The 25,815-nt window shown below is 43.1% G+C and overlaps 1 protein-coding gene across 2 annotated transcripts; it reads left to right on the top strand.

Moving 5' to 3' along the window:
- VSIG1 (V-set and immunoglobulin domain containing 1) lies at positions 1-24,861 on the top strand. Of its 2 annotated transcripts, XM_080991303.1 has the most exons (9): positions 1-136; positions 3,896-4,010; positions 6,778-6,938; positions 10,184-10,282; positions 15,257-15,455; positions 17,414-17,575; positions 19,855-19,974; positions 20,765-20,903; positions 22,330-24,861. In XM_080991303.1, exons 2-9 carry the CDS (start codon positions 3,920-3,922, stop codon positions 22,520-22,522), a joined length of 1,164 nt encoding a protein of 387 aa, XP_080847429.1. In that variant the 5' UTR covers positions 1-136; positions 3,896-3,919; the 3' UTR covers positions 22,523-24,861. The 2 variants fall into 2 exon arrangements, with proteins under 2 accessions (XP_080847429.1, XP_080847430.1); XM_080991304.1 differs by lacking the exon at positions 10,184-10,282 and having other exon boundaries at positions 8-136.
- Positions 24,862-25,815: the final 954 nt, after the last annotated feature.

Raw genomic sequence — 25,815 nt, 5'->3', positions numbered from 1 at the left:
GGACAAACAGACGCTGAGTGAAATCCACAAGCCAAACTGCAGCCCAACTGCACTCTTGGCTCCTGCGGTTTCTTTCCATCCTCTGGTCCTCAGAAGCACCCCTCATGCGATAGTGGAGACGGACCGTATTCATCAGGTTAGTAACCACTGGCTATTTCTTTCTTTCTTTCTTTATTGCTGCTCTTCACCCTAGGGTCCCAGGGAGGGTTATGGCATTAAAAGCAGTATTAAAAAATAACTCAAAACAAGTTATCCGCCATAAATTTATCTAATCCTCTTTTAATGCCTCCCCCCTGTATTATTAGCGTTGAGTCTGCCATTAAAACTGAAAGATAATATTTATGTGGGGTATGTATTGTATTTGTTTGTTTTTGTAAGTAACTTCAAGACATTGCGGGAAGTAACAACGGAACAAGTGAATTAATTTATTAAGGTGTCTGCAAACACATGCTGCAACTGGCTTGTCTGTGAAATGCCATGGGTTGAACCCAATTAAGTTCAACTCAGAACAGACCTAATTGAAATTAATGGTCTGAATAGTCATGCCTATCAATTTCCATGGGCCTACTCTGATTAGAACTAGCAGTGTCTGGATGTGGATTAAGGGCCTTCCTTTTCTCCTGGGTGAGAGTGACCATGCTTTTCTACTTCTACAGAAGGCTCACTGTATTTGCATTTAGTGTATAAATGTAGGTGACTAAGCACTGGCCTTTTCCTTTTGTTTGGTGTTGACTCATGTGTTAACATGCACTGCCTGGTACTGAAGCTAATTTTCCAGCCTATCTTGAGATAGTGTTTCCATGCCACCAGCTGCATATTCTCAAATGTGTATTGCAGGCACCAGCTAATGTTCCTTGTTAATGCCTTGCACCAGCAGCTGGAGAAAGCCTTGGCTGGTAGAGAGTCAGTTTCAGAAAATAATGATTTGGGTCTGTTGATGACGCAGCATTATTTCAAGAGAGACCTAGGGTTTGGAAGGGGGGCAACATATTCTATTCATTAGGCAGACCTCATAACTTCTGTTTGGCTGAGGGTTCTGAGGCAAATATCAGCTCCTTTCCAACCTTAATTCCTTCCTTCCTGCCAACTCTATGAAGACCAGAAAACCAGGGTAGAGATTTTACCGCATAACCCTAACCAAACCTACTCAGAGCTAGCTTCTATTGAATAGAGAGGTGTTGAATTCTGTGGAAGTCTTATTGAAAGTGGAGTTTAGACTGCAGCCTTAATGTTTGAATTCACTAAGCTAAAAGCAAAAATATTACATAGAAACAAATGTATCATATTTTCATGTTTTACAGTAAATTTATGTATTCTCCTTTATAAGCATGAATGGAGACACTTCATTCTTAGATTATTGGCAAAGAAGATAATGAGCAATGATTTAACTTGGGCTGCAGCCTGAAACTTAACAGATAGTAAGCTTCACTGAACTTAGTGGGACTTACATAGTTATGTACAGGAGTGTGCAATTGGCACAATATATTTTGGCACCTGAGACGAACCACAAAATAGCATGCCCTCCAAGTGTCCCAATTTTCCAGGGACAGGAATTACAGAAACCATCTTGGTTTCTGATTTGACCCTAGAATGTCCCTGTTTTTCTTTTTCTTTCCCTCCATGTTTCAGAAAACAATTTAAAGTGGCATGGGGGAGGGGGCGTATGTGTGTAGATACTGAAAATAAAATGCCTGCACTAAATAAAGGAAATCGTGACGCTGACATTTACTGAGAAGTAAGTCGCACTGAGTTCAATAGGATTTATTCTCTGGTATGTTCCTGATCATTCTCAATTTCCGTTGTTGTTGGTGTTGTTCCTACTAGTAGTATATCCCACTTTTTCCCTGGCAGGGATTCAAGGCAGCTTATAGCTAAAATTTTAATTTCATTCCGTTTGTCTGTGGAAGGTGTTGTACACGATCCATTACCTCACACATTTTTTCCTCTACAACAATCCTGTGAGGTAGGTCAGGCGGAGAGCTTTTAATTGGCTCAAGGTGACAGAAGTATATCAGAAGCTTCCTGACGTAGAATAGGATGTTCCTATTTTAATTGGAGAAATGTTGGAGGGTGTGAAATGGCATCTCCCCACTAGAGAGGAAGGGACGAGTGAAGCTCTACATCAGGGAGAAGGGGAAGAATGAAATCCACCTTATCTGGCTATTTATTTCTCCCTCAGACTTCTCCATCTGACATTCCTCTCTCCACCCCCCCATGCCCCCATCCATTTGGGTCCTCAAACATTCTAACTCCAGGGCCCACTTGAAAGGGCTGAAAATTATGAGGCCACAAAACAGCAGTGCAGGGGCATAGCCAGTTACAAAATGTTGGAAGATGTTTGGTATAACCAGATCTCAATTACTAGACTGGATAGGTCCCCTCCCCCATTTGTTTGTTTTTCAAGGAATAGGTAGTGGCGAGACACAAAGCTCTGCTCAGACATAACTGTAAATCATGGTTTTAGTACTGCATCAGCCGCAGAGAACATCAGAACTGATGGCTAAATGTTGTCCTCTAGGCCTCTATTTCTGATCCTTGGGTATCTCTGCAGACTTTGTCCGCTCCCCACTCACACCATCTTTCCCCAGACCATAACCCTCACTCGCTTTGTTTCCCACGGTGCTTGAGAATGTCTGTTCCTGGCTGGAATATGTCCTTGAAATCTGATCTCTTGCTTGCCTGATAGGGGAATAGGAGGCCAGTGTGAAAACTAGCCTACTATTCAATGGTAAAATTTGTATGAATTGTTCTGCCAGTCTTTACCTCTGGCTCCCAGAAAGTTGCCCAGAAGGGGATTTGGTTTTCTGGCTGAAAAAGGTTCTGCATCTACACAACCCTTGGATTGTTGGTATTAAACAGCAATCCCTGGTTCAGGTGAAATGTCAAACTGCCGTTAACTCAAATGAAAGGCAAAAGCTCCACCTTCTGGCCATACATGAGGATGGGAGGATGCAAATTTGAGAGGATGGTAGGCTCATTCACATACTGCTAGCCCATGGTTTGGGGTTACATCAGCCAGCAGCTATAACGATCTGGGGTTCAGGGCTCTAGAAAGGGGTGGTTGTTACCATCTGGAGTAAATAAACAAGGTACCCTTGTTTTGATAGTATATGGTCATAGTAGAATTATCAGCCATGTTGGCCATCTGTAATGAATAGCTTTCACCAAAAACCACCTTAATTATGTTTTCTTTGTAAAAAAGAAAACCCCAGCCAAAATACATAGTATCTAAAGACTGGGAAATGAAACTCTGGGGTGGGGGGCAGAATGTATTTCCCCTGGGCCAGACTTACTGGTTTTGCACTGTCTGTTTGTGTCTTTTCAATTATGCTCCCCCAAATTATTTTAATACATTATGGATGTTTTCCAGTGAATTTGAGACCTCTGGGGTCCAAATTAGGCAAAAGGTATAGCTCCAAACTGTATATTATGTGGGTTTGTTTTGTTTTTGTTTTTTGCTATTTTATACATAACTAAGGTTGGGTGTTTTTATTTCCCAATGAGAGCCTAGCTCATTTATTCACTCCAGATGGTAATGACCACCCTTCTTGGCCCATAGACTGTTTCTTCTGTTGGAATCTGTGTAATCAGTTAGAAGCTTGCATCTCAAGTGAAATGCAACTAAAATTCTGTACAGTAGCCACAGAAATGGTTTCTCATCATGAATAATGATGGTAAAATCTCGCCCTGTGTGCACTACAGAATTGTTGGGTTTATTATTAACACATATCCCAACAGCACACACCCAATGAAATGATTTCAGCTAAACAAATCATACAGCTAGCTACCCTGAGAACAGTCTTATGAATCTGATAAAGTTGAAAAACAAAAAAGTTTTATTGACTTACCAATACCTCTACCTGATAAAATGAAACTTAGAGCATGTTTTTTTAAGTCCTCAGTTGGGATTTGCTGTTTCATGCAACAGCATCTGCGTCGCTTTCTCTCTGGGCCTGTGAAGACACCAGCAACCATGTTGAAGATACTTGTAATTCTAGCAGCAATCGCAGGTAAGACTCATGCAATAAAGCAGTTGAAATTAAACATGAATGAAAGGGCTTATCTTTTTTGGACTGTGGTCAACACAGGCAATATATATTTTGGAATAGAGCTAAAGCAAAAATAATTTTTCCACAGCTTAAAGACTTCTTATACATTGATAACTGTGTGATTTTTTTCTAAACTGTTGAAAAGTATCTCTAAAACTCGGAGATTACTAATTCAGAGGGTGTTGGAGTACGTGGGAGTAAGATCCATTTAATGCAGTGGGATTTGTGAGTAGGGACGGAGAGATCTGTAGTTTCAGTTCTCAGTTTCTAATTTTTCTAATCTTAAATGCAGTTTTCCACATATTACAGCAATTTGACCATTACGTCAAATTTGACCACTAAGTCACATTTTACAGCAATTTGATATTTTTTAAGGTGCTTGTGAAAATTCACCAGGACTTTAGTGTGAATTTCTTCATACAGTATATAGATATTTTTAAATGCAGTTTTGATTAATGTACACAATTTCCACCAAACATTCATTTATGTATATTATTTCCACCAATTTCTTCATTTTTGCACACAATTTCCTCTAATATATGCAGTTTTTGTAAGCATGTTTGGTTGGGGGAACTGCACTGCAAAATTCAGGTGTTAATTTTGAAGGATCACTGTGTTTCAGTTTGCATTTGAAACTGTGTATTTGATAATCCTGGCCTGCTGAACTGAATTCCTCCTCCATCCCTATTTCTGAGTTAATACACATGGAAGACTGAACTACCTAATTACTAACCTATAATCTGGATCCAGAGAACCTGTACTGTATGTCTCATAGAAAACTGAGTTTCAAAAGTAGTTTGTGAAACGACACCAGTCAATTGTTATAAGGTGAAACATTTATATTAGGCTGGCACAAGCTCTCATGAATGCCCATGCCTATTTAGACTTAAATATAATGTGGGTGGCGCTGTGGGTTAAACCACAGAGCCTAAGTCTTGCCGATCAGAAGGTCGCGGTTCGAATCCCTGCGACGGGGTGAGCTCCCGTTGCTCGGTCCCTTCTCTTGCCAACCTAGCAGTTCGAAAGCACATCAAAGTGCAAGTAGATAAATAGGTACCGCTCTGGCGGGAAGGTAAACGGCGTTTCCGTGCGCTGCTCTGGTTTGCCAGAAGCGGCTTAGTCATGCTGGCCACATGACCCAGAAGCTGTACGCCGGCTCCCTGGCCAATAAAGCGAGATGAGCGCCGCAACCCCAGAGTCGGTCACGACTGGACCTAGTAGTCAGGGGTCCCTTTATCTTTATACTGTGGGTTATATCCAACTAAGGCCTCATCTACACTTCTGTTTGCTGCTTTTCTCTGGGAACATCTGCAGTATTGTGCTAAATGGCAATAGGGTTTTCTGCAGAATGCCGATTTCGCACAAAAGTGTGGGTTTTCTGGGGCAAAGTGGCATGGCAAAGGCAAAACCACTCAGATCAGTGCCCGTGGAAAGTGACTATAATAAATAAACAATATAAAATGCTTAGCCAAAATCAAGTCCCTTTCATTTGTGAACAATAAGTATCCTCCAGACCTGGAGGGATTTTATTGTATCTTCTATTTATATATGCCAGTGTTCTTTAGGTTCAGATTGGGTGGAAATCAGTTTCAAATTCCATATGGCCTTCTTGCACTTAGTCTGCCAAAATGGCACCACCTCAAAACATAATAAAAATGCACAGTATAATACAAAGGAGAAAAACGCCCAATGTAAATCTTCTAGAAGAGTAGCTGTATTGCAGCAAAAAGAACAAAGTTCTTATAAAAAGACTAACAAACTTATTCTTGTAATGCCATAATAAAATGGTTAGTCTTTAATTGTTAGTCACAAGAATCTTTGTTCCAACATAAAATAACTGCGGAAGACGAGTCTTGCATACTACCAAAGCAACGGAGTTAGGAATCCGCAGCCTGATGGACTTCCAAAAGCTACCCCGAGAAGCCATGCTTTAACTTGATGGGGCAAATAAAAAGAGCCAAGCATTCAAAGGATTCAAGGGACATGGGTGGTGCTGTGGGTTAAACCACAGAGCCTAGGACCTGCCGATCAGAAGGTTGGCGGTTTGAATCCCTGCGACGGGGTGAGCTCCCGTTGCTTGGTCCCAGCTCCTGCCAACCTAGCAGTTCGAAAGCACATCAAAGTGCAAGTAGATAAATAGGTACCGCTCTGGCAGGAAGGTAAACGGCATTTCCGTGCGCTGCTCTGGTTCGCCAGAAGCGGCTTAGTCATGCTGGCCACATGACGCGGAAGCTGTACGCTGGCTCCCTCGGCCAATGAAGTGAGATGAGCGCCGCAACCCCAGAGTCGGCCACGACTGGACCTAATTATCGGAGGTCCCTTTACCTTTTATCTTAAGTATTCAAAGCTGCTTTAAACTGAGTCAGGCCTAGCTCATTTCATCGTTTACATTGACAGGCAGCAGCTCTCCAGGGTTTCAGACTGGGGAAACTCCCCAACCTTTCTGGAGGTGTCAGGAGTTGAATCTAGGACTTTCTGCATGCAGAACAGGTGCCCTTCCCCTGAGCTACAGCCCTGCTCCAACCTTTCCAGAGAGCAGGGCAGTCTATAAAGTTGATGCTACAGCCGAAAAGCCCCTACCCACATGTAGCACTTCACTTAGCAAACCTGGATAGGACCTTTGATCATGGTGCAATGGAGGGAACATATAGGAACATATGGGAACAGTGTATTACTTCCTTGGCTTCTCACAGCCTTTGATTGACCTGCTTGGCCTTGCTTTCCACAGGACCTGTGAGCTGTGTGATTGTGACTATGCCACAAACTGCTGTGAACACAACCGTTGGTGCAAATGTCACTCTTCTTTGCACATACAGAACGGAGATGTCGATATCTGGTTTGTTCATTCAGTGGAGCTTCTACAATCACAATTCGAAGAACCGTCCAATAGTAAGAAGCTTTAAGAAATATATCTATATAGCCATGTATTTAGTTATGTATCGCCTGCTACCAATAGCTTTGAATGCCAATTGCTGTTTTTGATGTAGTTTTAAGTTATTCTAAGGAAGGCCCAAATATTTAAATATATGTAAAAATTGTTTTGACCTCACAGTAGTGGAGTTGTGCCCCTTACTGGGAGGGAGAGTGGGCAGGGCAAGGTGACATGGAGTTCAATGTGCTGCAAACACACTGGCAGGGGCACCATATGGCTCCACTGGTGCTTTTGCACAATACAAACCTCCCAACTATCTCCCTCCCACCAGTGCGCAGCAGCAACTCTGCTACCAGGAGGTCAGCTAAGTGCTGGCACCCTCCTGTCACTTCTGACCACCAGAGGATAAGATCAAACTGTTCTACTCAATAATTAAGTTTCCCTGGAAGTGGGTACATCCTTGGGACAGCAGGAGGAGACATAAACTTCGAACAGGGATTAATCCTTTAACCGTCTTGAGCAAAACCCCTATTTTTCTTCATCCTGGCAGCCACAAGATGAAGGAAGCATTTCACATGCGACCAGTAGTAGCCATTGGGGTGGAACGGGGTGGGGTGGGGATAGGCATTGCTTATGTGGCCTCCCAACCTGGGTTGCTCTGGTAACCAAGAGGGAGAAGGGTGGGGCAGCAGGGGAGGTGGGGTGGTGCAGGCCCACATCACACTGACCTTCCCTCCCTTTTCCTCTCAGTTACTAGGATCAACCTCTGTGCTAGGAAGCCAGGGTAAACAGTTCTGCCCCACCCTGCTTGCTCTCCCATGTGACACAGCAGCGAATCTTGGTTCACAGCAGGGAGCTACTTCCATAAGTCATTTTACATGCCTTTTTTTTTTTTAATTCCACCCTTAAATATACCCTTAAATAAAATACTTGAAGCTGCTCTGACTTGAGGGCAGTGGCTGCAAACTTGTTGGATTGGGGAATGGTCCTATTGGCTACTTCCCTGTATCTCACTTTACTGGCTACTGATTCTTATCACATTCTGGTTGCAATCCTGCACACACTTCCCTGGAAGTAAACCCCATTGAACTCAGAGGTGCTCATTTCTCAGAAGACATGCCTAGGATTGTGCGGTTAGTTTACCAACCAAAGAATTCCATATGCTAGTCCAAGGCAACCACTCATCTCCCTCGTGCTCTCCTATGCCTTCAGGTTGTGTACTTCCATTCAAAAAGCAACAGGGTCTGTTCAACCCAATATACAACCCAATATTTTAATATGATCACCCTGTGAGCACTGCCTGATAATTTTTGCCATGGTCCGCCACAAAATCAGGCCAGACACAGAAAACAAGCTTGGCAGGGGGTTGGACTCGATGGCCCTTGTGGTCTCTTCCAACTCTATGATTCTATTCTAACAATACTCTGGAAGACTTTGAATTTTTGCACAGGGTCTCATGCCATTGTGAACCAGGGGTCAGGATCTTCTGATGTCATGGGATGGAGCCCCAAATGCAAAACTCTGATAGGCAAGGGGTCAGGAGATGGAACTACAGATGCCCACAAATATGGTGAAAAAACAGGGTAGGGGAATAGGATTGTTGTGGTGTCATTTGGTGGGATTCCTGTCTCTATTTTCCACTGGAAATAATGGAACAACCATTATTGGGTTGGGGAGGGGAACAACCTATTTGATGCAAGATTTTCTCTTTCAAAATGCTGAGTGTGTTTTGCAATAGCATTTTAAAATAATTCTGCTATGAAATGCCAAGGCTAACATCCAAAGGTTGTAATATGATTTAAACTTGCTCTCCTGAGGTTTAGATGGAAGGGCTTCAGCTCAGAGGTTGAGTAGGTATGTTGCATGCAGGAAGTTCCAAATTCAATCCCAGGCAACTCCAGGGAGAGCTAGTTAAAACAACAACCCTGGTTCGAGTCCTGAATAGCGGCTTCCAGTCAGCCTAGACAACAATGAGTTAGAATCTCCATAGTGAGCGAGAAGGTAATAAGTTAGATTAGTGGTTCCCAAAGTGGGCTTGGGATTACCTGGGTGCTGGGATTACCTGGCAGGACACTAAGAGCCAAGGGGGTGATAGGAACGTGGGCTCCTATGCGCACATTGATCACCTATTTATGACCAGGCTAGAACCTAGTACAAAACCCCTCTCTCGCTTTGTATTTAAATTTTACTGTTATTATCTCTTTCAAAGCTATTTACTTTGGTAATGTTTGTTTGTATTTATGCTTCTGAAATGTCACAAGTAACAAGATAGCCGATTATTGACAATAGCTACTGATTTTCTTATAAATTAGCTACTGTACATCTGCACTAGGTGATGTTTGTATATGTTTGTTAAGTAGTTATATATAACTATTTTGCTATAATTTCCTTCACCCTTAAGCTTTCATGAGTAAAAATGCCTAAAAATATTTTTCATGCAGTATTCTTTGCTGTGCATTCTTTTTTCAACTACAATATTATATCAGAGTATATATTTATTTGTGTGTGCATCAATCACACACACACACTTGTGCCTGTAAGTTAGTTTTCCTGGGGAACTACAGCTATTAAAAAGTGTATTTTTTTAAAAAACCGAATATAGCTTATGTTGACGCTGACATCTTCAAATGGTATAGCTACAATTCAATGTTTATTGACCATGCCATGAAAATATTTAATCAAAAAGGAATGTAATGTGAATGTATTAATTTAATTGAACACTTAATTTGTCCTTTATGACTATTACTGCTACTGTGTTGAATTTTTATTGTGTTATTATCTTTCTTAGTGAGTTATGCAAACCACTATTCTGAATAATGCTTCTTGTAGGGTAGGGGCATTGTTGATGATCTTATGGAACCAGGATGGTGGTGGCCCAAAAATATGGGAAGCACTGAGCTAGATGGACCAATAGCCTGACTTGGCATAAGGAGCTTCATATGTTCCTCTGCAATACTATAATCCCGCTATGAACCATGACATCATACCTGTAACCTCCCTAATTTAGATGGCATATTATGAAACCTTTCTTTCCAACATGATTGATTACTTTCTTTGGGAGAAGATACCAGGTTAAGCTAGCAAGCTTCCATGTCTATCTGATGCTTTAGAAATTATGAATGCCTTCATACTTGGACTTGTCCCCTCCCTCTTAATGATAATCAAACACACAGAGGAAGGGCTGTAGGTCAGTAGGCAAAGCATCGGCTTTGCATTCAAAAAGTCACAACTCATCTCTCAGCCCATTTCTACTCAAATGCAGCTTTCCCCGTGCCACCTTATTGATGAAAAGACCATCGATCATTGTCAAATGATGGTGTACCTAACAGATGCACGGGGAAGGTGTAGCTGGCTTAATAAGGTAAGGCAAACCTCTTCTTCTACAGCATCTCAAGTCCGTCTTTGGATATGCACCTCTTCAAGTTCTCTCCATCACTTTCTGCTGTTTGCTTCTTGCATCCACATAATCCCTGCTCTTAGTTCATCCACCCATCATCCATGACATCATCCCTTTGGTCTTTTGCAATTGTAGCATCTCCATACTAACACTGCTTTGTTCCATCAGCCTGAGTCACCTCTTGCCACCGATTCTGCATATGTCCATTTTAACCGCGTCCTTTTCCACTATATTTGTAACTTTTGATCTCTGTCATATCTAGTTATTAGTTTTTCTGTATTTGAATGATATTACTAAAACTGCATGCTCCATGGCATGTTGTGTTGTTCTTAAGCTGTTCATGTTTCTTTGTGTCATGGTCCAGTTTTCTGCTCCATAACACATGAGAGGTAATATGCACGTATTTAAACTTTAGCTTTCTAAGGAAATGTTTTTATTTTTCATTATGAAACTGAGTTTTCCAAAGGCTGCCCATTATAACATATTACTTTGATATCTAGCATTGTTATTTATGTTCTTCTATATCCTCTTTGCAGGTTTCTGGAGTTAGGTTTTCTCAAATATAAGCTCTAACCTTCTTCCTCACACAGTCTTAAGACTGCATTTCAGAATTAATCTTCAATGTGTCACAGCAAGTCCTCATGTGACAGAATCAAAGTTCCCCAGTTGATAATTAGTTCAGTTGGGATTTGAATATTAAAGTACTTAATTCCAGAACAATCTGCAGTCAAGGACTCAGCTATCCTTTGAAATTCGCACTTCTCCAAATTTTGTGATGTGGTTCGGCAACCAAGCAATATGTACAAAAATGTGTATTTTGGGGCAACTGGGTACATAAATGCATATATTAGTGAAAATTACGAACAAGCATGCATTCAGGGGAACTGCTTGCAAAAATGTGTATATTAGAGAAAATGTCATTAAAATGCTGGTGATTTCTCCTTATGATTTTTTGGGGGGGAGGAGGTGGGGAGTGAACTACTGCAGAAATGTAGAAAACTGAATTTAAGACTGAGAAACTGAAATTGACAGATTTGGCAGATGCTAAAAAGGGAAATAATACAAACTCACTTCTACAGTGGTGCCCTGCAAGACGAATGCCTCGCAAGACGAAAAACTCGCTAGACGAAAGAGTTTTCCGTTTTTTGAGTCGTTCTGCAAGACGAATTTCCCTATGGGCTTGCTTCGCAAGACGAAACGTCTTGCGAGTTCTTGCGAGTTTGTTTCCTTTTTCTTAAAGCCGCTAAGCAGCTAAGCTGTTAATAGCCACTAAGCCGCTAAGCCGTTAATAGCCGCTAAGCCGCTAATAGCCGTGCTTCGCAAGACGAAAAAACCGCAAGACGAAGAGACTTGCGGAACGGATTAATTTCGTCTTGTGAGGCACCACTGTATATCTTTTAATCATCTAATCCAAGAGAGGCAGTAGATGTTCTGAACTGGTGCCTGGGTATGGTGGAGGACGAAGAAACTCAATCCAGAAAAGATGGGGCACTGTTGGTGGGTGGTTAACAAAACACTGTTAGTGGGTGGGTTTTTTTGTTTTGTTTTGTTGGTAGGTGGTTCATCTGTACAGTTTTGTGGTGTTCAACTTGCCATTGATGGAATTGCACACCTCCTAAAGAGGTAGGCTCATAGCTTGGGGATGCTCTTGGATCCAGAATTGTCACTTGAACATCAGGTGTCCTTGGTAGCAAAGAGTGTCTTTTTTCAGCTTCAGGATATTCACCAACTATGACCATGTTTGGACAGATATAACCTTGCAATAGTTATCCGTCTTCTAGTAACCATGATGGATGTATAGGTGATGGACCATGCAAGCAGGAGGTCAGTAGTCCCAATGGTCCAACCAGACAGGAAGTTTAGGCAAAGCAGGATCAGCACATTGGAGAAGGCTTTACAAGTGGGTTTTGTGACCATAGCTAGTGATCTTGCAGCTGAGGCAGAACATATGAGTTCTCTCAACAGTGTCCTGGTGCAAGTGCCGAATTTTATAGCCTGGGCCTCACCCCTCACCCCTGGATGGATAATTAAAGGGCTAGTGCCTTCTTCTGTAGCTACTGGTTTCTTCTAGAATCCTGTGTCCCTCCTTTTCTTGTTGGATTATAGCTCCCATCATCCCTGACCATTGTCTATGCTGCCTGTAGCTGAAAGGTCAAACAACACCTGGAGGGTCACATGTTCTCCACCCTTGTTCAAAGCCATAGTGATGTCTTCTCATGGCTTCCCTGATCCTTCAAGGAATCTGTGGGGCAATCATAATAGATAATAACAGAGGTAGCTCTTTGGGTTTCAGAGCAGGTTATGATGACCATGGTTCTACCAGGGAAGACCAAGGAATGGATTTGTCTCCTTAGAAGTGCTATCAGTGTAGGACTCTACCGCTAAGGATTTCGGGTCTGTTTGGCTTATTGCAATTTATTATGTTTAGGGCTGCCCTTGGTCATATTACGTCCATATGTGGTATTTGTTTGTAATCTCTTGTTTATTTATATTTAATACCTTCAGCTGAAACTTAATGATGCTGTGCATTGCTACTTTGGGGTGTATATTTATGTGCACAAGGGATTTGTAGGTAATGCATGTGCAGCTGACCCACTGGACCTGCTCCTTCTCTTTCCTGTTGCAACCTATTTGTTCATCTATCTCTGGCTTGGATGGAGGGCCAGAGAGGGAGCAGTAGATGCCATTGACTGCTTGCTTGCTACTCCTCTACCTGGCATGCAGACAGTTGGTAGAAAAGATGATTAGGAGGAGCAGGTGGTAATGTCAATGCTGAGGTAGACTTATTGTACTTGGGGGTGCCAAGGGACCTCCAAAATTTACGTCAGGCATAGTGTGGATCGGGGTTGTGGACTGTGGCTACAGGAGCTGCCATGGTGAACTCCTGAACTTTGACATTACCAGTACACCTCTCTTTGCAGGAGAGGTTGGCTGCTAGGCATGACAGCTATGCCCTACCTCCATGTTGGAGGCAGTTAGTCTCTGACTGTCAGTTGCTGGGTATCACCGTGTTGTAGTTAGGTTCTGTTTGTGGTCTCCCCCTGGACATCTGGTTGGCCACCATGAGAACAGAGTGCTGGACCAGATGAGCCCTTGTTCTGATCAGCAGGCTCTTTTTATATTGTTTTTGTACAGAGAAAATACATACTTACAGTGGAAATGCATTCCGTATATCTCTCAGGAAAGAGTAGAGTTGCTGGCAGAATTAGCTGATGGTCAGATTTTGACCATGTTGAGTTCTCTGTGTAGGAGTCAAGCCTTTATATTATCTCTTTATTGATAACTTTTCTGTGAATCTCTCTCCCAGAAATTTGGTATTGTTTTGCTTTTAAGGAATGCGTTCTCTTTTATCACTGAGAGGCAAGGTGAGGTGACCATGAGGTGACCATCTCAGGAGGCAGGAGGCACAAGAGCAGCAGATCCCATTGTAGATCTTTATCAACCCTCTTCCCTTGTTCCTGATGTAGATCTTCCCTCATTCTTTCTTCCCTGACAGGGTGGTGGCACTATTTTGTGTTTCACTTCAGGTGCCAAGATGTCTGAGAGGGTCGCAAAAAAAAATTCTGGCCTCAGTGCAGATCAGGAGAGAATTTTCTGCTGGCTTCTTGAGAGGAAAAAAAATGTATTTGCATTTTAATTGTACTTTTAAAAAGTGTTGTATCTTTTCTTTTTGCACTGAATGCTAATTGATCTGAGGCCATAATAAACAATTCTTCTTCCAGGAGTTAAAGCCTTTGGTTTTAGAAGAAAACAAGGCCTTTGGTGGCCAACTACCCTAAAATTATTCACATAGTTTCATTTCAGCTAGGGCTTTTCCAGATTACCCCATTTAGTGAGCATTTGCCCTGATTGGCTTGCCCAAATCTTATGCAGAGGTAAGATTATATCTGGTCTTTACTGAGCATTTGTTCAGAATTGTTTGTAAGTAGGTTATATGACAATGAGCATTTGTGCTGATTTGATTTTCGTTCACCCCACACATTTCAGTGCATTTCCCCATCAATTTCCAAACTGCTACACACACACACACACACACACACACACTTAAAAATATTGTGAGTGTGCTACAGTGACAAAGCTTTTTAATCTACTTTAAATGCTCACATCTAAAAGTTTTGGTGTGAGATTGAATCATTCCTGCAGAGTGACATTCTGGGGTCACCCTTATACCATTTTCTAGTCCCCTGTGACTTTTAAATCTTTCCATTTCACTCCTTTTAGTTGGGAAGGAGATGCAATGTTGCATATACAGTAACAGCCCCAAGCAACAGCTTTCAGTTGTGTGACCCTTTTTTGGGGGGGGGGATGTTCCTGATTGCAGTAACCAACATCCCTTGGTAGTTTTAGGGTGCAACCTGTTTTCAGTCAACGGCAGTGTCTAGATAACATTGATGATAAGCAATAGTCAATCCAGCATTCATTTGCATGAGTGTTTCTTTGAATACAATCAACCTGATCTGTAAAGTAAATAGAATGATTTTGCTGCTGGGTGACAGGGATTGATAGTTTATTTACTTAAAGTAGTAGAAATTATTGGTGCATTTTGCTGGCAGCAGAGAGGCAGAAAACTCACTTTATTTTTCATGACGTTTTGCAAAGCAGTTATACTGATCAGTGTGACATTGGCAATTGGCAACTCGATGCCAGAATTATGGAAAAGTCCTGTGTCAATGACACAGCTCAGCAACAAAAGCTCAACAACTTTTGCGTCCTGAGTTTCACTTTTTGAAATATGGCAACCCTAAAATATGTGCTGTGATCATGTGGAACTCAATAACATGACTCTAGTTTTCTCTGTTGACTTGAATTTACAACTGTTTTACTTTATTGAAAGATAACAGAGAGATACTGGAACTAAGTATTTTTTTAAAAAACAGAAAATACAAATGTCTTATTTCATTACTATGACTGTGATTGACTTTAAATTTTGTGCTACAGATTTATTATCGGCAGGGATCCATTTCGAATTCTTATGGACAGTTTCATGGTCGCATTCGAGCCGCCACCGGGCTAGGAAATGCATCAATAACCATCTTAAACATGCAGGCATCGGATTCTGGTATTTATACCTGTGAAGTTTTCAACCCTGAAAATCCAAATACCCAGGGTGAAAAAACAATGTCTGTCAGCGTACTAGGTATTTATTTATTTCTTCTTCTTCTATGTACCATCCCTGTTGATTTCGTACACTATGTTGAATTTCAGACTCAGCGTTAACAGATCCTAACTGGAAAACTCCTGATCAGGGCTCCAGCCAGTTGTTCCCTGGCATTCCAGTCCCCTGGTTTTCATGTTTCTTTTTCAGCTGATATATAGCATTCCAGGTCTATAGTACGTCTAGTGTTTGTTGAACTATTTTGGAGGCAGGGACAGGTGAGTTCCTCCTATGGTTGCTCAAAGAAAGATGCTTAATTCTGGTTAATGCATGTGTTACTTTAAACCACAAGAGGGCACTGTTTGGATAGCAACCTAGCCAGCACTTGCTTGTAATCTTTGCTTTGTGTAAGTTAACTTTACCCTTAAAAGCTGAGCCATTTTGTTTGCTGCTCTCTCCCAGCAATATGTCTGTCACTTTCTCTCTCTTATCTCTACGTATTCTGTAAATAGCTCCTGCATGAGTAAAGCCTTTGAACTCCATAAATTTTAAGTCCTTATTCCAATACAATTCATCCAAACTGCAAGGTCTGCTAACACCTTGTAGTTCTGCATACCTTGGGATTTTACCAAGCATGTTGTTACCTCTCACTTGTTTTTCAATTGCCTTGTTTTGGCTCCATGTCTGTTGTAATGAACTGAAACTGAAACCTGTGGCCCTGCAGATGTTGCTGAACTACAACTCCCAGCACCCCTGCATTGGCCATGCTAGCTGGTGCTGATGGAAGCTGATTTAAAGCCTGGGGGCCACATTATTTTCTAGGCAATCTTTTGACTGCAAGAGGCACAGTCAACATGTTAGAACAACGTGGTTCTAATGGGTGATCCATGGCTCTTTCACATGCATCATTCTTTTTTTACTGAATTTTTAAAACCTGCTTTGCTGACTCTTGATTGTTACTACACTGTCAGTTTTATGTGAGTCTTTTTAAGTGTTTTTACTGGGTGACTTTCATCTTAAGCGGCTTTGGATATTTTTTTACAGAGAAGTGCCTTATCATTATTGTTATATATTCTTACAAAGGAACTCAGTTCTCTTGAGTGCCAGCCATTATGTTAGGCAAAACAGCACCACCTATATGGGGAAGAAATGTCAGCTGACTTGAAGGAACAAAGGTTTGCAGAAATAATATAAAAATCTTTAGCGACCCCCCCCTAAAACCCCATCCTAAAAGGTGGTGGTGATAGTAGCCCCCTGAAGCAGTGGAGGGTGGTTTCTCATGGCAAATGGGGCACTGCCCCACCAATCTCAGTCTTAGCCAACCCTGGGCATCTGTCTCACTTCTTCATTACAGCCACTCAGTCTCAGTGTTGCTCTTGCAGAACCCATCAAGGAGGAAGATGGGGACAAAACTAGACTTAGTTGGCCCTGACTGTCACTGGCTCTGGCTCCTCCTATTGCTTGGGCTTCCTGCCTCCTGCCCTACCAGCTCCATATATGCAAATAAATCTATTTTACTGCACAAGGGCTAAAGTACCGTATTTTTTGCACCATAACACTCACTTTTTTCCTCCTAAAAAGTAAGGGGAAATGTCTGTGCGTGTTATGGAGGGAATGCCTACGGGTGGCATGCCTACGGATTTTCCTCCTCTAAAAACTACGTGCGTGTTATGGTCGGGTGCGTGTTATAGAGCGAAAAATACGGTAGTTTTTTGGGGGGAAATGCTGGTATATACATATATATGATATATATATATATATATATATATATAAAAGTCCTGTGTTTTTCTTTCGTACTGCTGAATTAATTTATTTTAATCCTAAATGTTTTGGTGATGTAAAACTTAGAAAACATCAAATAAGTGATTTTTTTTTAAAAAAAATAAAGTTTTATTTCTTGCCGATAGTTCTAGAATAACTGGGACAGGGCGTATTTAAAACGATGCCACAGATTTCAGGGAGAACTTCACTGATCTGCCTTTTCTGCTGTTGTTTTCTAGTCCCCCCCTCCAAGCCTCACTGCGGCTTTGTTCAAGATAAGGAGACTGAAATTGGCCACGCCATCACCCTTTTCTGCTTTTCTGAAAAGGGGATGCCTGATCCTATATACCTCTGGCACAGAGTATCAGGAGATTCAGCCGTACAAGTGACAGGGAACTACAGTAAGTAATATCTGTGTATTGAGTTATGTTGGCAGGACTGGCCCTCTTAACTTGGTTGTGCAGCAGTGCCTGCAAAGCAACAGCAACAGTTTCCATTGAGATCTGGCATGCACTGTAATATCTTGCGAGATTTTAGAGAGATCTCACTGGAAGCTGGTGCCACTGCTGGTGCCACTTCACCACCAGTGGCAGAGCTTCTGGGCCTTCCGCTGCCTGAGGTGACTGCCTCACCCTGCCTTAGGGGTGGGCTGGCTCTGAGCAGCAGAAATGGGGGAACTGTAGCCTCCAGATGTTGTAGGATTTCAGCTGCCATCATTGGGTCATGCTAGGCAGGGTTGATTTGGGCTAGAGTCCAAGCACATCTGGAGGGCCATATATTCCCCATCCCTGATTTAGGCAATATGCAAAGCCTGATGTGGTGGCTTAAAGAGGACACCTGAAAAATACTGGTGGTTGCCCGAACTCTTGAGTAGCAAGAAGCTTTGGGTTATCTGGGATGAATAAAGAGGGTGGCGCTGCGGTCTAAACCACTGAGCCTAGGGCTTGCCAATCGGAAGGTTGGCGGTTCGAATTCCGGCGACGGGGTGAGCTCCCATTGCTCGGTCCCAGCTCCTGCCTGCTTAGCAGTTTGAAAGTACTTATAGTGCAAGTATATAAATAGGTACTGCCCCAGTGGGAAGGTAAACGGCATTTCCATGCGCTGCTCTGGTTTTGCCAGAAGCAGCTTAGTCATGCTGGCCACATGACCTGGAAAAACTGTCTGCGAACAAACGCTGGCTCCCTCGGCCAGTAAAGCGAGATGAGCACCGCAACCCCAGAGTCGTTCACGACTTGACTTAACTTTACCTTTACCTTTATTCTACACTGAAAGTAACCCTGATGATAGGGTTACCTTTACTTTTATTCTACACTGAAAATAACCCTGATGATAGTCAGTGTCCAGCCTTTTCTTGAAAACCTCAGCAGAAGGACAGCTGGTCATCCCTTTATGCAGAAGAGTCCCACTATTCACCTGCTTCAACATCTAGGAACTCTTGCTTAACATTTTACCTTCCTGAAGTTGAAGCCCACAAAATATTATCCAGTGCCCCATTCACAAGGGAAAGTGCTGCTCCCTCTCTTCTAAATAACAAATCTTTAAATCCCTTTGGCAAGCATGGAAACTTTAAAAACTGCCTCTAACCAAGAACATTCCGGTGTGGTAGAGAGGGTCCTTCCTCTTATGCAATCTGTCATAGGATACTGAGTCAGTCCTGTTGGCCAGCCTAGATTAGTGCTGCCTACACTGACTGGCAGTGGGTCTCTAGGATTTCAGACAGCGGATAATTCCCTGCCCCACCTGGAGGTGCTGGAGATTGAACAAGTGCCCTTATGCATACAATGCAGGCGCTCTACCACTGAGCTACTGCCTTTATGAGACACCTGACATGAATAGGGTGGCCACCCACAGTTCACCCCAAAAGGAAGAAAACCAAAAAGAAGAAGAGAGGGCACTGGTTTGCATAGGACGTGCACATGCCGATTTATATGCATCGATGCAAATTTAGAAAGAATGGCTGCAAAACAAAACATCTCCCTCTAGTGGGGAAAACTGTGCTGCAGTTCCTTTCATGCCTCCTCTGTCTGTTGTCCAGAAGCTAACTCCCAGTGGGCCACTGCAGGGCCCCTCATGCTCTCCCTTCTTAGGGACTGGACAGCCATCCAAACAAAGCCTGCGAGCCAATCTATTTCCCTTAAAATCACGCCCACCTGTCATCTGGAATCACTGGGTGACACCAGCTGATAGGCACAGAGGCAAGCTTCAGTCCTGCTGGGTCCTTCTTTGCCAGTGCATTCCCTGTGGGGGAATGCATTGGCAAATCAGACTCCTGCAGAGGGCAGGATTGAGTGGAGATCTGGTAAGCACAGAGTTCAGTCCTGCATGGTTCTTCTTCACCAACAAATTCCCTGCAGACCCTTTTCTCCCAACCCACAGCCTGTGCTGATTTTGACAGGTGGGCAGGACCATTCACCTTTCAGTCACTGGATGTCATCAGGACATCAGCTGATTGACAGGCAGCTGACCCCACCTTGAACTTACTTTTCCCACTTCTTCCCTTTCCTTGTGCATAATGGCTCTTGTACACCTGAGGTTGTGCAGCTGAGGACAGGGACCTTCTTATTAATGATTTTTGTAAGCTGCTCTAGCAGCCTTTTTGACTGAAGGGGGTGGGGGTGGGAATGTATAAATGTGTTAGGTAAACAAATTAAACCTCAACTTCTCTCTCGTTTTGTTACAGTTCCTCAAAGTGGTCGCTTGGTAATAGGAAACCTGACAAAGTTTGAAGAAGGCTACTACCGTTGCACAGCTATTAACTCTCTTGGAAACAGCACCTGCCAAATCGACCTCACTACAAAACGTGAGTTTGCTATAGTTATGTCAACCTTTCAATTCTTTATATTTGGAATAGCTATTCAATGAAATTCCCAAATATTAGCTGCTCCAGGATGTCTGGGGCTGGCACAAGACCTGAGCTGAGCAAGTGCTTTGCATGGTTTCAAGAACAACAGAACAGACACAGGAAAAGACACATTTAAAAGATGTGGTGCTACAGCCAGGGATGCCAAACTCAGGCATCTGCCAAGAATGCACATCCCACTGACAAAAGCCTCCTGAACCTGCTGCACTGAACAGGCAGGCTTGCTGAGGGCGGGAGGGGGCCGTGGATGGTTGCCCAGGGGCCCTCCAAAACCTTGAGCTGCCACTGGTGACACTGTTTCTCTCTGCTGAGCTGCTGAAAGAACATCAATTGCTGCTGACCTGAAAGGAAATGTGGAGTCAGAATCATTTCCAGCTTTTGTTAACCTACTCAAAACGTTCAGCTGCCAAAGAATAATAATAAAAAGGAACCATCCCAACACCAACAACATTCTAGGCTGTGTTCCAGATAGCTAGTCATAAACAGCAGGGAAGGTTAAATATGTTCTCCTAACCTTCCTTTTGAGGGGCCAGTGCCAGAAGGTGGTGAGGTCGGGCATCTGCTGGGGTCCCAAGATCAGCAATGGGCCTACTGCCCCAACAGCACCACCTTTCTCGCTTTGCAGGGAGCACATCTGAAGAAGGCGAGCGTCGGCTTCTCAGTGTGCATTGGTTCTAATCTGTCAAGTTCATTCCATATATTAAATGAGTTGGCTTCCCTATTCTTTCAGATTCAGAAGGTGGCATTATTGTTGGAGCATTAATTGCAGCAATTCTGGCAGCTGCTCTGATTGGTGTAATTGTTTGGGTTGTAGCCTCAAAGGAGAAAGAAAAGAAGAAAAAAGAGAAAGCTGCAATCAGTGAAATGCAGTAAGTTGGGCATGGGGAACCTCAGCTTTGGGGGCTCAGCTTTGCAGCTCTCCAGGTTTCTCTGTCTGGCCCTTGTAGCTCCCCACTGGCCACTCTCCATTCCCACTGGCTCCGCTCCATGCTCCTCTCCAGTTCTTTTCCCTGGCTGAAATATTTATTTGAACTGTAGTAATGGTTCCTGCTTGCAGATATGTGTACAGAAACCTGGCATATTTGTGGCAGGAATGAAGCCCACTATACAAAGGTTCAAAAAGAGTCATAACAACTGCTCCACCCACTATTATTCTGGCCCCACCCACCACGGGCACACAACTTCCCTGGAACATTGCCCATGAGGGAATGTGTCCCTCAGGCTGAAAAGGGTTCCTCACACCTGCTGTAAAAAAAGGTAAAGGTAAAAGACCCCTGGACGGTTAAGTCCAGTCAAAGGCGTCTATGGGGTTGCGGTGCTCATCTCACTTCATGACGAGGGAGCCAGCGTTTGTCCACAGACAACTTTCCGGGTCATGTGGCCAGCATGACTAAACCGCTTCTGGTGCAACGGAACACCGTGATGGAAGCCAGAGCGAACAGAAATGCCGTTTACCTTCCCACCACAGCAGAACCTATTTATCTACTTGCACTGGCATCTTTCGAACTGCTAGGTTTGCAGAAGATGGGACAGAACAACGAGAGCAAACTCCGTGGATTCCAATCAGCGAGCCCAAGAGGCTCAGTGGTTTAGACCACAGCGCCACCCGCTGTAGTTGCTGCCTGCATGGGGTAGGTAGGGCATTGCTCTAAGTTTGCTTCAGACATGATGGGCTATATCCGCCGTCTGTCTGCTAGAACAAGGGCTCTTCTGCGAATAGACAGGTGAGTTCTAATGCTGTGCAACAGAGAAATCCAGCACAACAGCAACAGCTGGGCTAGCAGAAACTTATTGTACAACAGGTTGCTGGTGACTTTATTGCACAATAGGCTTTGCAATCAGCTTTTGCATTCTGTTGCACTACAACATTCTGCTGAAGCAAAACATTTCGCTTGCACTATACACCAAGGTACTATAACTTAGCACTGTGTTGGACACAACCCTATAATTCTGTCTTCTTATAGCCATTGTAGCTGTGCAGCTTGTTGAGTTGTTATCTTCAAAACCATGAGCCATCTGAAAAATGTGATGGGGTTGGGGAATAAAGGAAAAGGGAGAACTATTCCTAGAGACAAATTTAATTGATTTGGCTACTACTTCTACTACTACTATTATTTATTTAATTTCTGTACTGCCCTATACCCGAAGGTCTCAGGGCAGTTCACATAAAATATCAAATACATAAAATCATAACAAAATCAACAACCAAATAAAAAACCCCCCAAAGGTACTACAACCTTCTCTGTTTTGCATGAAATTTCTGAATACTAATGCTCTTACTTTGTTGTCTTGCAGGACTGTGGCTCATAAAGAACCACTGAATGTTGCCTATGCTGCTGTGCCCAGCCAAGAAAGTGCCCCAGTGGCAGCTGTTCCACCAAGCAAAGAATCCAATGAGACCAGTGAATACAGCACCCCAGAGGAGCCTGAGGTTGCTGCCATGCCTGAGAATGCGACACAAGAAATGGAGCGCCAACCAGTTGCCTAAATTTTCCTCACAACGTTAAGGGAACCCAACAGCAACTTGTCCAGAAACAAATTTATAAAAAGCACAACCATTTTAACCACTTCCCCCAGTGCAGCAAGGGCTTCTACATGCAGGTCCCCTTTTGGATCAGGGCCTACATGCACAAAAGGCTGCTCAGCGTGTGACACCCTTGGCTGTATGTGAACATCCAGGACCCAGAACCATGCATGGCAGCTTTGTCCCCTGGCCTGGGCCTGCATGCACACTGCTGCACAGTATCTATCTCACCTCCCCACCCCCTTCTCCTCCAGCAGGTTAGCAGTACTGGTCATCTTTTCAACTGGTATGTAGGTTTCAGAACTGGAGCACAGATATTTAAGGAGTTAGAGACCCCATGCTTTCAAACAGCTAAAGAAAGGCAGGTACTATTCCTTTAGCACATGTATTGCAAACGTTGCACCTATGCTCTTGAGGTCTTGCCTTGGTACCCACAAAACCTCTGACCTCTCCCCTTCACTGTCTTCTTTGTTATGAGGTGGTCAGGGTGGCCACCTTTCCCCCCTCCCCTTGGAAAAGTACACAGAGCTGAAGGAGGATGTTGGAAGAGCAGCCCTCTTCTCCACTCCTTCAATCATCTCTATAGTACTTTCCAGGCTCAGATTAATTCTACGGAAATGCCCAGAGTCTGGAGCCCATAGCACACACTTAAAAATGCAAGTGTACCCATGGCTTAAGGTTGGCAACCCCTACTTTTAAGATATATGTAAAAATCATATTTTTAAAGCACTTACAATGCTGTGCCAATACATTATTCTTTTGCATTTTCCTTATTAAATGGGATGAGATGTTTTAGGCTCTAAAACAACTATAGCTCTTCCACGGCTCACAGCTTAAGTTATTACTCAGAATAACGCTATCCTAGAACTATCTGCCAAACTACATTTTTCATCCTACATAATAACTGCACTTACTATGGGGATGATCAAAAGCAGCTTGCATCCAGCTCTGTCTTGCAATGGGCCTTCTCAGTCCCAGCTTTCCTAAAAGCAGCTCATTGAGCCTCCTCTTCCAATCACAGGGAACTTCAGAAACATCCTCCTGTGCAACAGCTTCTCTGAGAAAAACATCTTCATGGAAAGTTATGCATGGACGAGTGTTATAATGTATACTTCTGCAGGCAGTTCTCTCTTGCTGCAAGAGTATATTGGAATACAGCATTTACACCCTGTGTACCCATGCATTCATGTATATTTCTTTGTTCCCATTAAAAACTGCTAAGGTTTCATTTTGTATCATAGCTCTCAACCAAATATCCTTTAGAGCAAATGCTGGAGGACAATGAGGACTTGTTTCAAGTTAAGGGTATCTAAACTTCACCGCTGAATTTGCCTGCATCAATCCCGCCCCAGTTTTATATCTACCCCGCCCCTGCCAAGTGATGATAAATAGGCAAGGTAAAGATTGCTGATATGGTTTCTAAATATTGGATAGAGTTTAACACCGTGGAACATCTAGCTTGGGCTATCTGATAAAATTATGGTGTTCAATTTGCACCCATGTAAACTTTTGAGGGACGCGGGTGGCGCTGTGGGTTAAACCACAGAGCCTAGGACTTGCCAATCAGAAGGTTGGCGGTTCGAATCCCCGCGATGGGGTGAGCTCCCGTTGCTCAGTCCCTGCTCCTGCCAACCTAGCAGTTCGAAAGCACATCAAAGTGCAAGTAGATCAATAGGTACCGCTCCGGCGGGAAGGTAAACGGCGTTTCCGTGCGCTGCTCTGGTTCGGCAGAAGCGGCTTAGTCATGCTGGCCACATGACCCGGAAGCTGTACGCCGGCTCCCTCGGCCAATAAAGCAAGATGAGCGCCGCAACCCCAGAGTTGGTCATGACTGGACCTAATGGTTGGGGTCCCTTTACCTCTTTTTTAAACTTTTAACATCTGTAGCTTCACTGGGATGCTTAATAGTCAAGATGACAGGATGTCTTTTTCCTTTTATAACATGAATATAATTTTTGGATGAAGTATTTAGCTGTTTAGTTAAATTTTCCTTCTGTCTCTATACTCAAACAAATCTGTATTTTTTCTGTTATTTGCTTTTATAGAATATATTTGTTACCAATGAGTAATACACATTTGCTCTCCCACTCAACTGTGATCAGTGATGTAGGGTTACTCTTTCTATCAGGGTTGTGGGTTTGAGCCCCATGTTGGGCAAAAGATTCCTGCATTGCAGAGGGTTGGACTAGATGACCCTTGGGGTCCCTTTCCAATTCTACATGTGTAACAGGATGAGGGGTGAGAAAACTGCAGTGATTCTTTTGTTACTCCAAAACATAATAAACTTTTGTTGAAATCTACAACTCTACATTTCTTTTATAATGAAAGAAACACATCAGACAACCAAATGCCAAAGCTCCACATGCATGGGGTGGGTGTGGGTGGGTTCTCTCTACAAAATTACTTGAAAGTCTATTGATGCAATGCTGCTGTTTGTGATTCCAAAATACTGGGAGCAATGATGAGACCAGGGCTTATGAGAAAAAGTGATATACAAGCTCCAGCTGCATAACTTAAAAAAGGTATAGGAAAAGGCAGCCTATAACAGAACACAGGAAGCAGCCTTATGCAAGGTCAGGGTATTTATCCATTTAGCAGAGGACTTTCTACGGGAGTGGTCTCTAACTGCTCAAGCACGGGAACCCCAATTTGCAACATGAAAACCCACCTCCAAGAGTCCATGTGTCTGGTGGGCCCAGCAATCAAAGGGTAAGGCTTATGGCCTGGAATACAGCCAAAGAGGGAAGGGGCAGAGATAAAAGAAACAGCAATGCCCAAGTGCAGTGCTCTTTCACAGGCTTACAAATCCCCTACTGCTGTGTTCTATATCCATACATGTTGCTAACTCTTCCACAGGCACCAATTCTCCAATTTAGGCAGAGGTCTTTCAAAGTACCTTATGCATGAAAAAATTAAAACACTGGAGACACTAGGAACTGAACCTGAGGCCTTCTGAATGCAAAATGTGTGCTCTGAAATGCCTCAGTCCTATTAGCAATGTAGTATGTTATATAATACTAATAGTTATGAAAAAGTGAGCAAAAAACAACTTTGCATTTTATCAGCCTTGGAACTAAGAGCAGTCATGGCGTGTGCCGCCAGAGAAAAAATTAACTTAGATTCACATGATGATAGTTACAGAACAGTCCATCAACCAATACTATCAGAATATGAAACTTTTTGGTAATAATTGGTGTCCCTGTAGCTTAAGATTTCTGTAGGAGTACACTAGGTGTGTCTATTACACCAAAAGCAGC

Source organism: Podarcis pityusensis, assembly GCF_964106645.2.
Source record: "Podarcis pityusensis genome assembly, chromosome: Z".
NCBI lineage: Eukaryota > Metazoa > Chordata > Lepidosauria > Squamata > Lacertidae > Podarcis > Podarcis pityusensis.
Note: the sequence above shows the minus strand (reverse complement) of the source record. Positions and strands in the feature narration are given on the sequence as shown.

Coding starts and splice junctions, on each gene's coding strand:
- VSIG1 (XM_080991303.1), top strand. CDS start 3,920: ATGCAACAGCATCTGCGTCGCTTTCTCTCTGGGCCTGTGAAGACACCA. Junction 15,456..17,413: donor AATGTCTGTCAGCGTACTAG/GTATTTATTTAT, acceptor GTTGTTTTCTAG/TCCCCCCCTCCAAGCCTCAC. Junction 19,975..20,764: donor AATCGACCTCACTACAAAAC/GTGAGTTTGCTA, acceptor CTATTCTTTCAG/ATTCAGAAGGTGGCATTATT.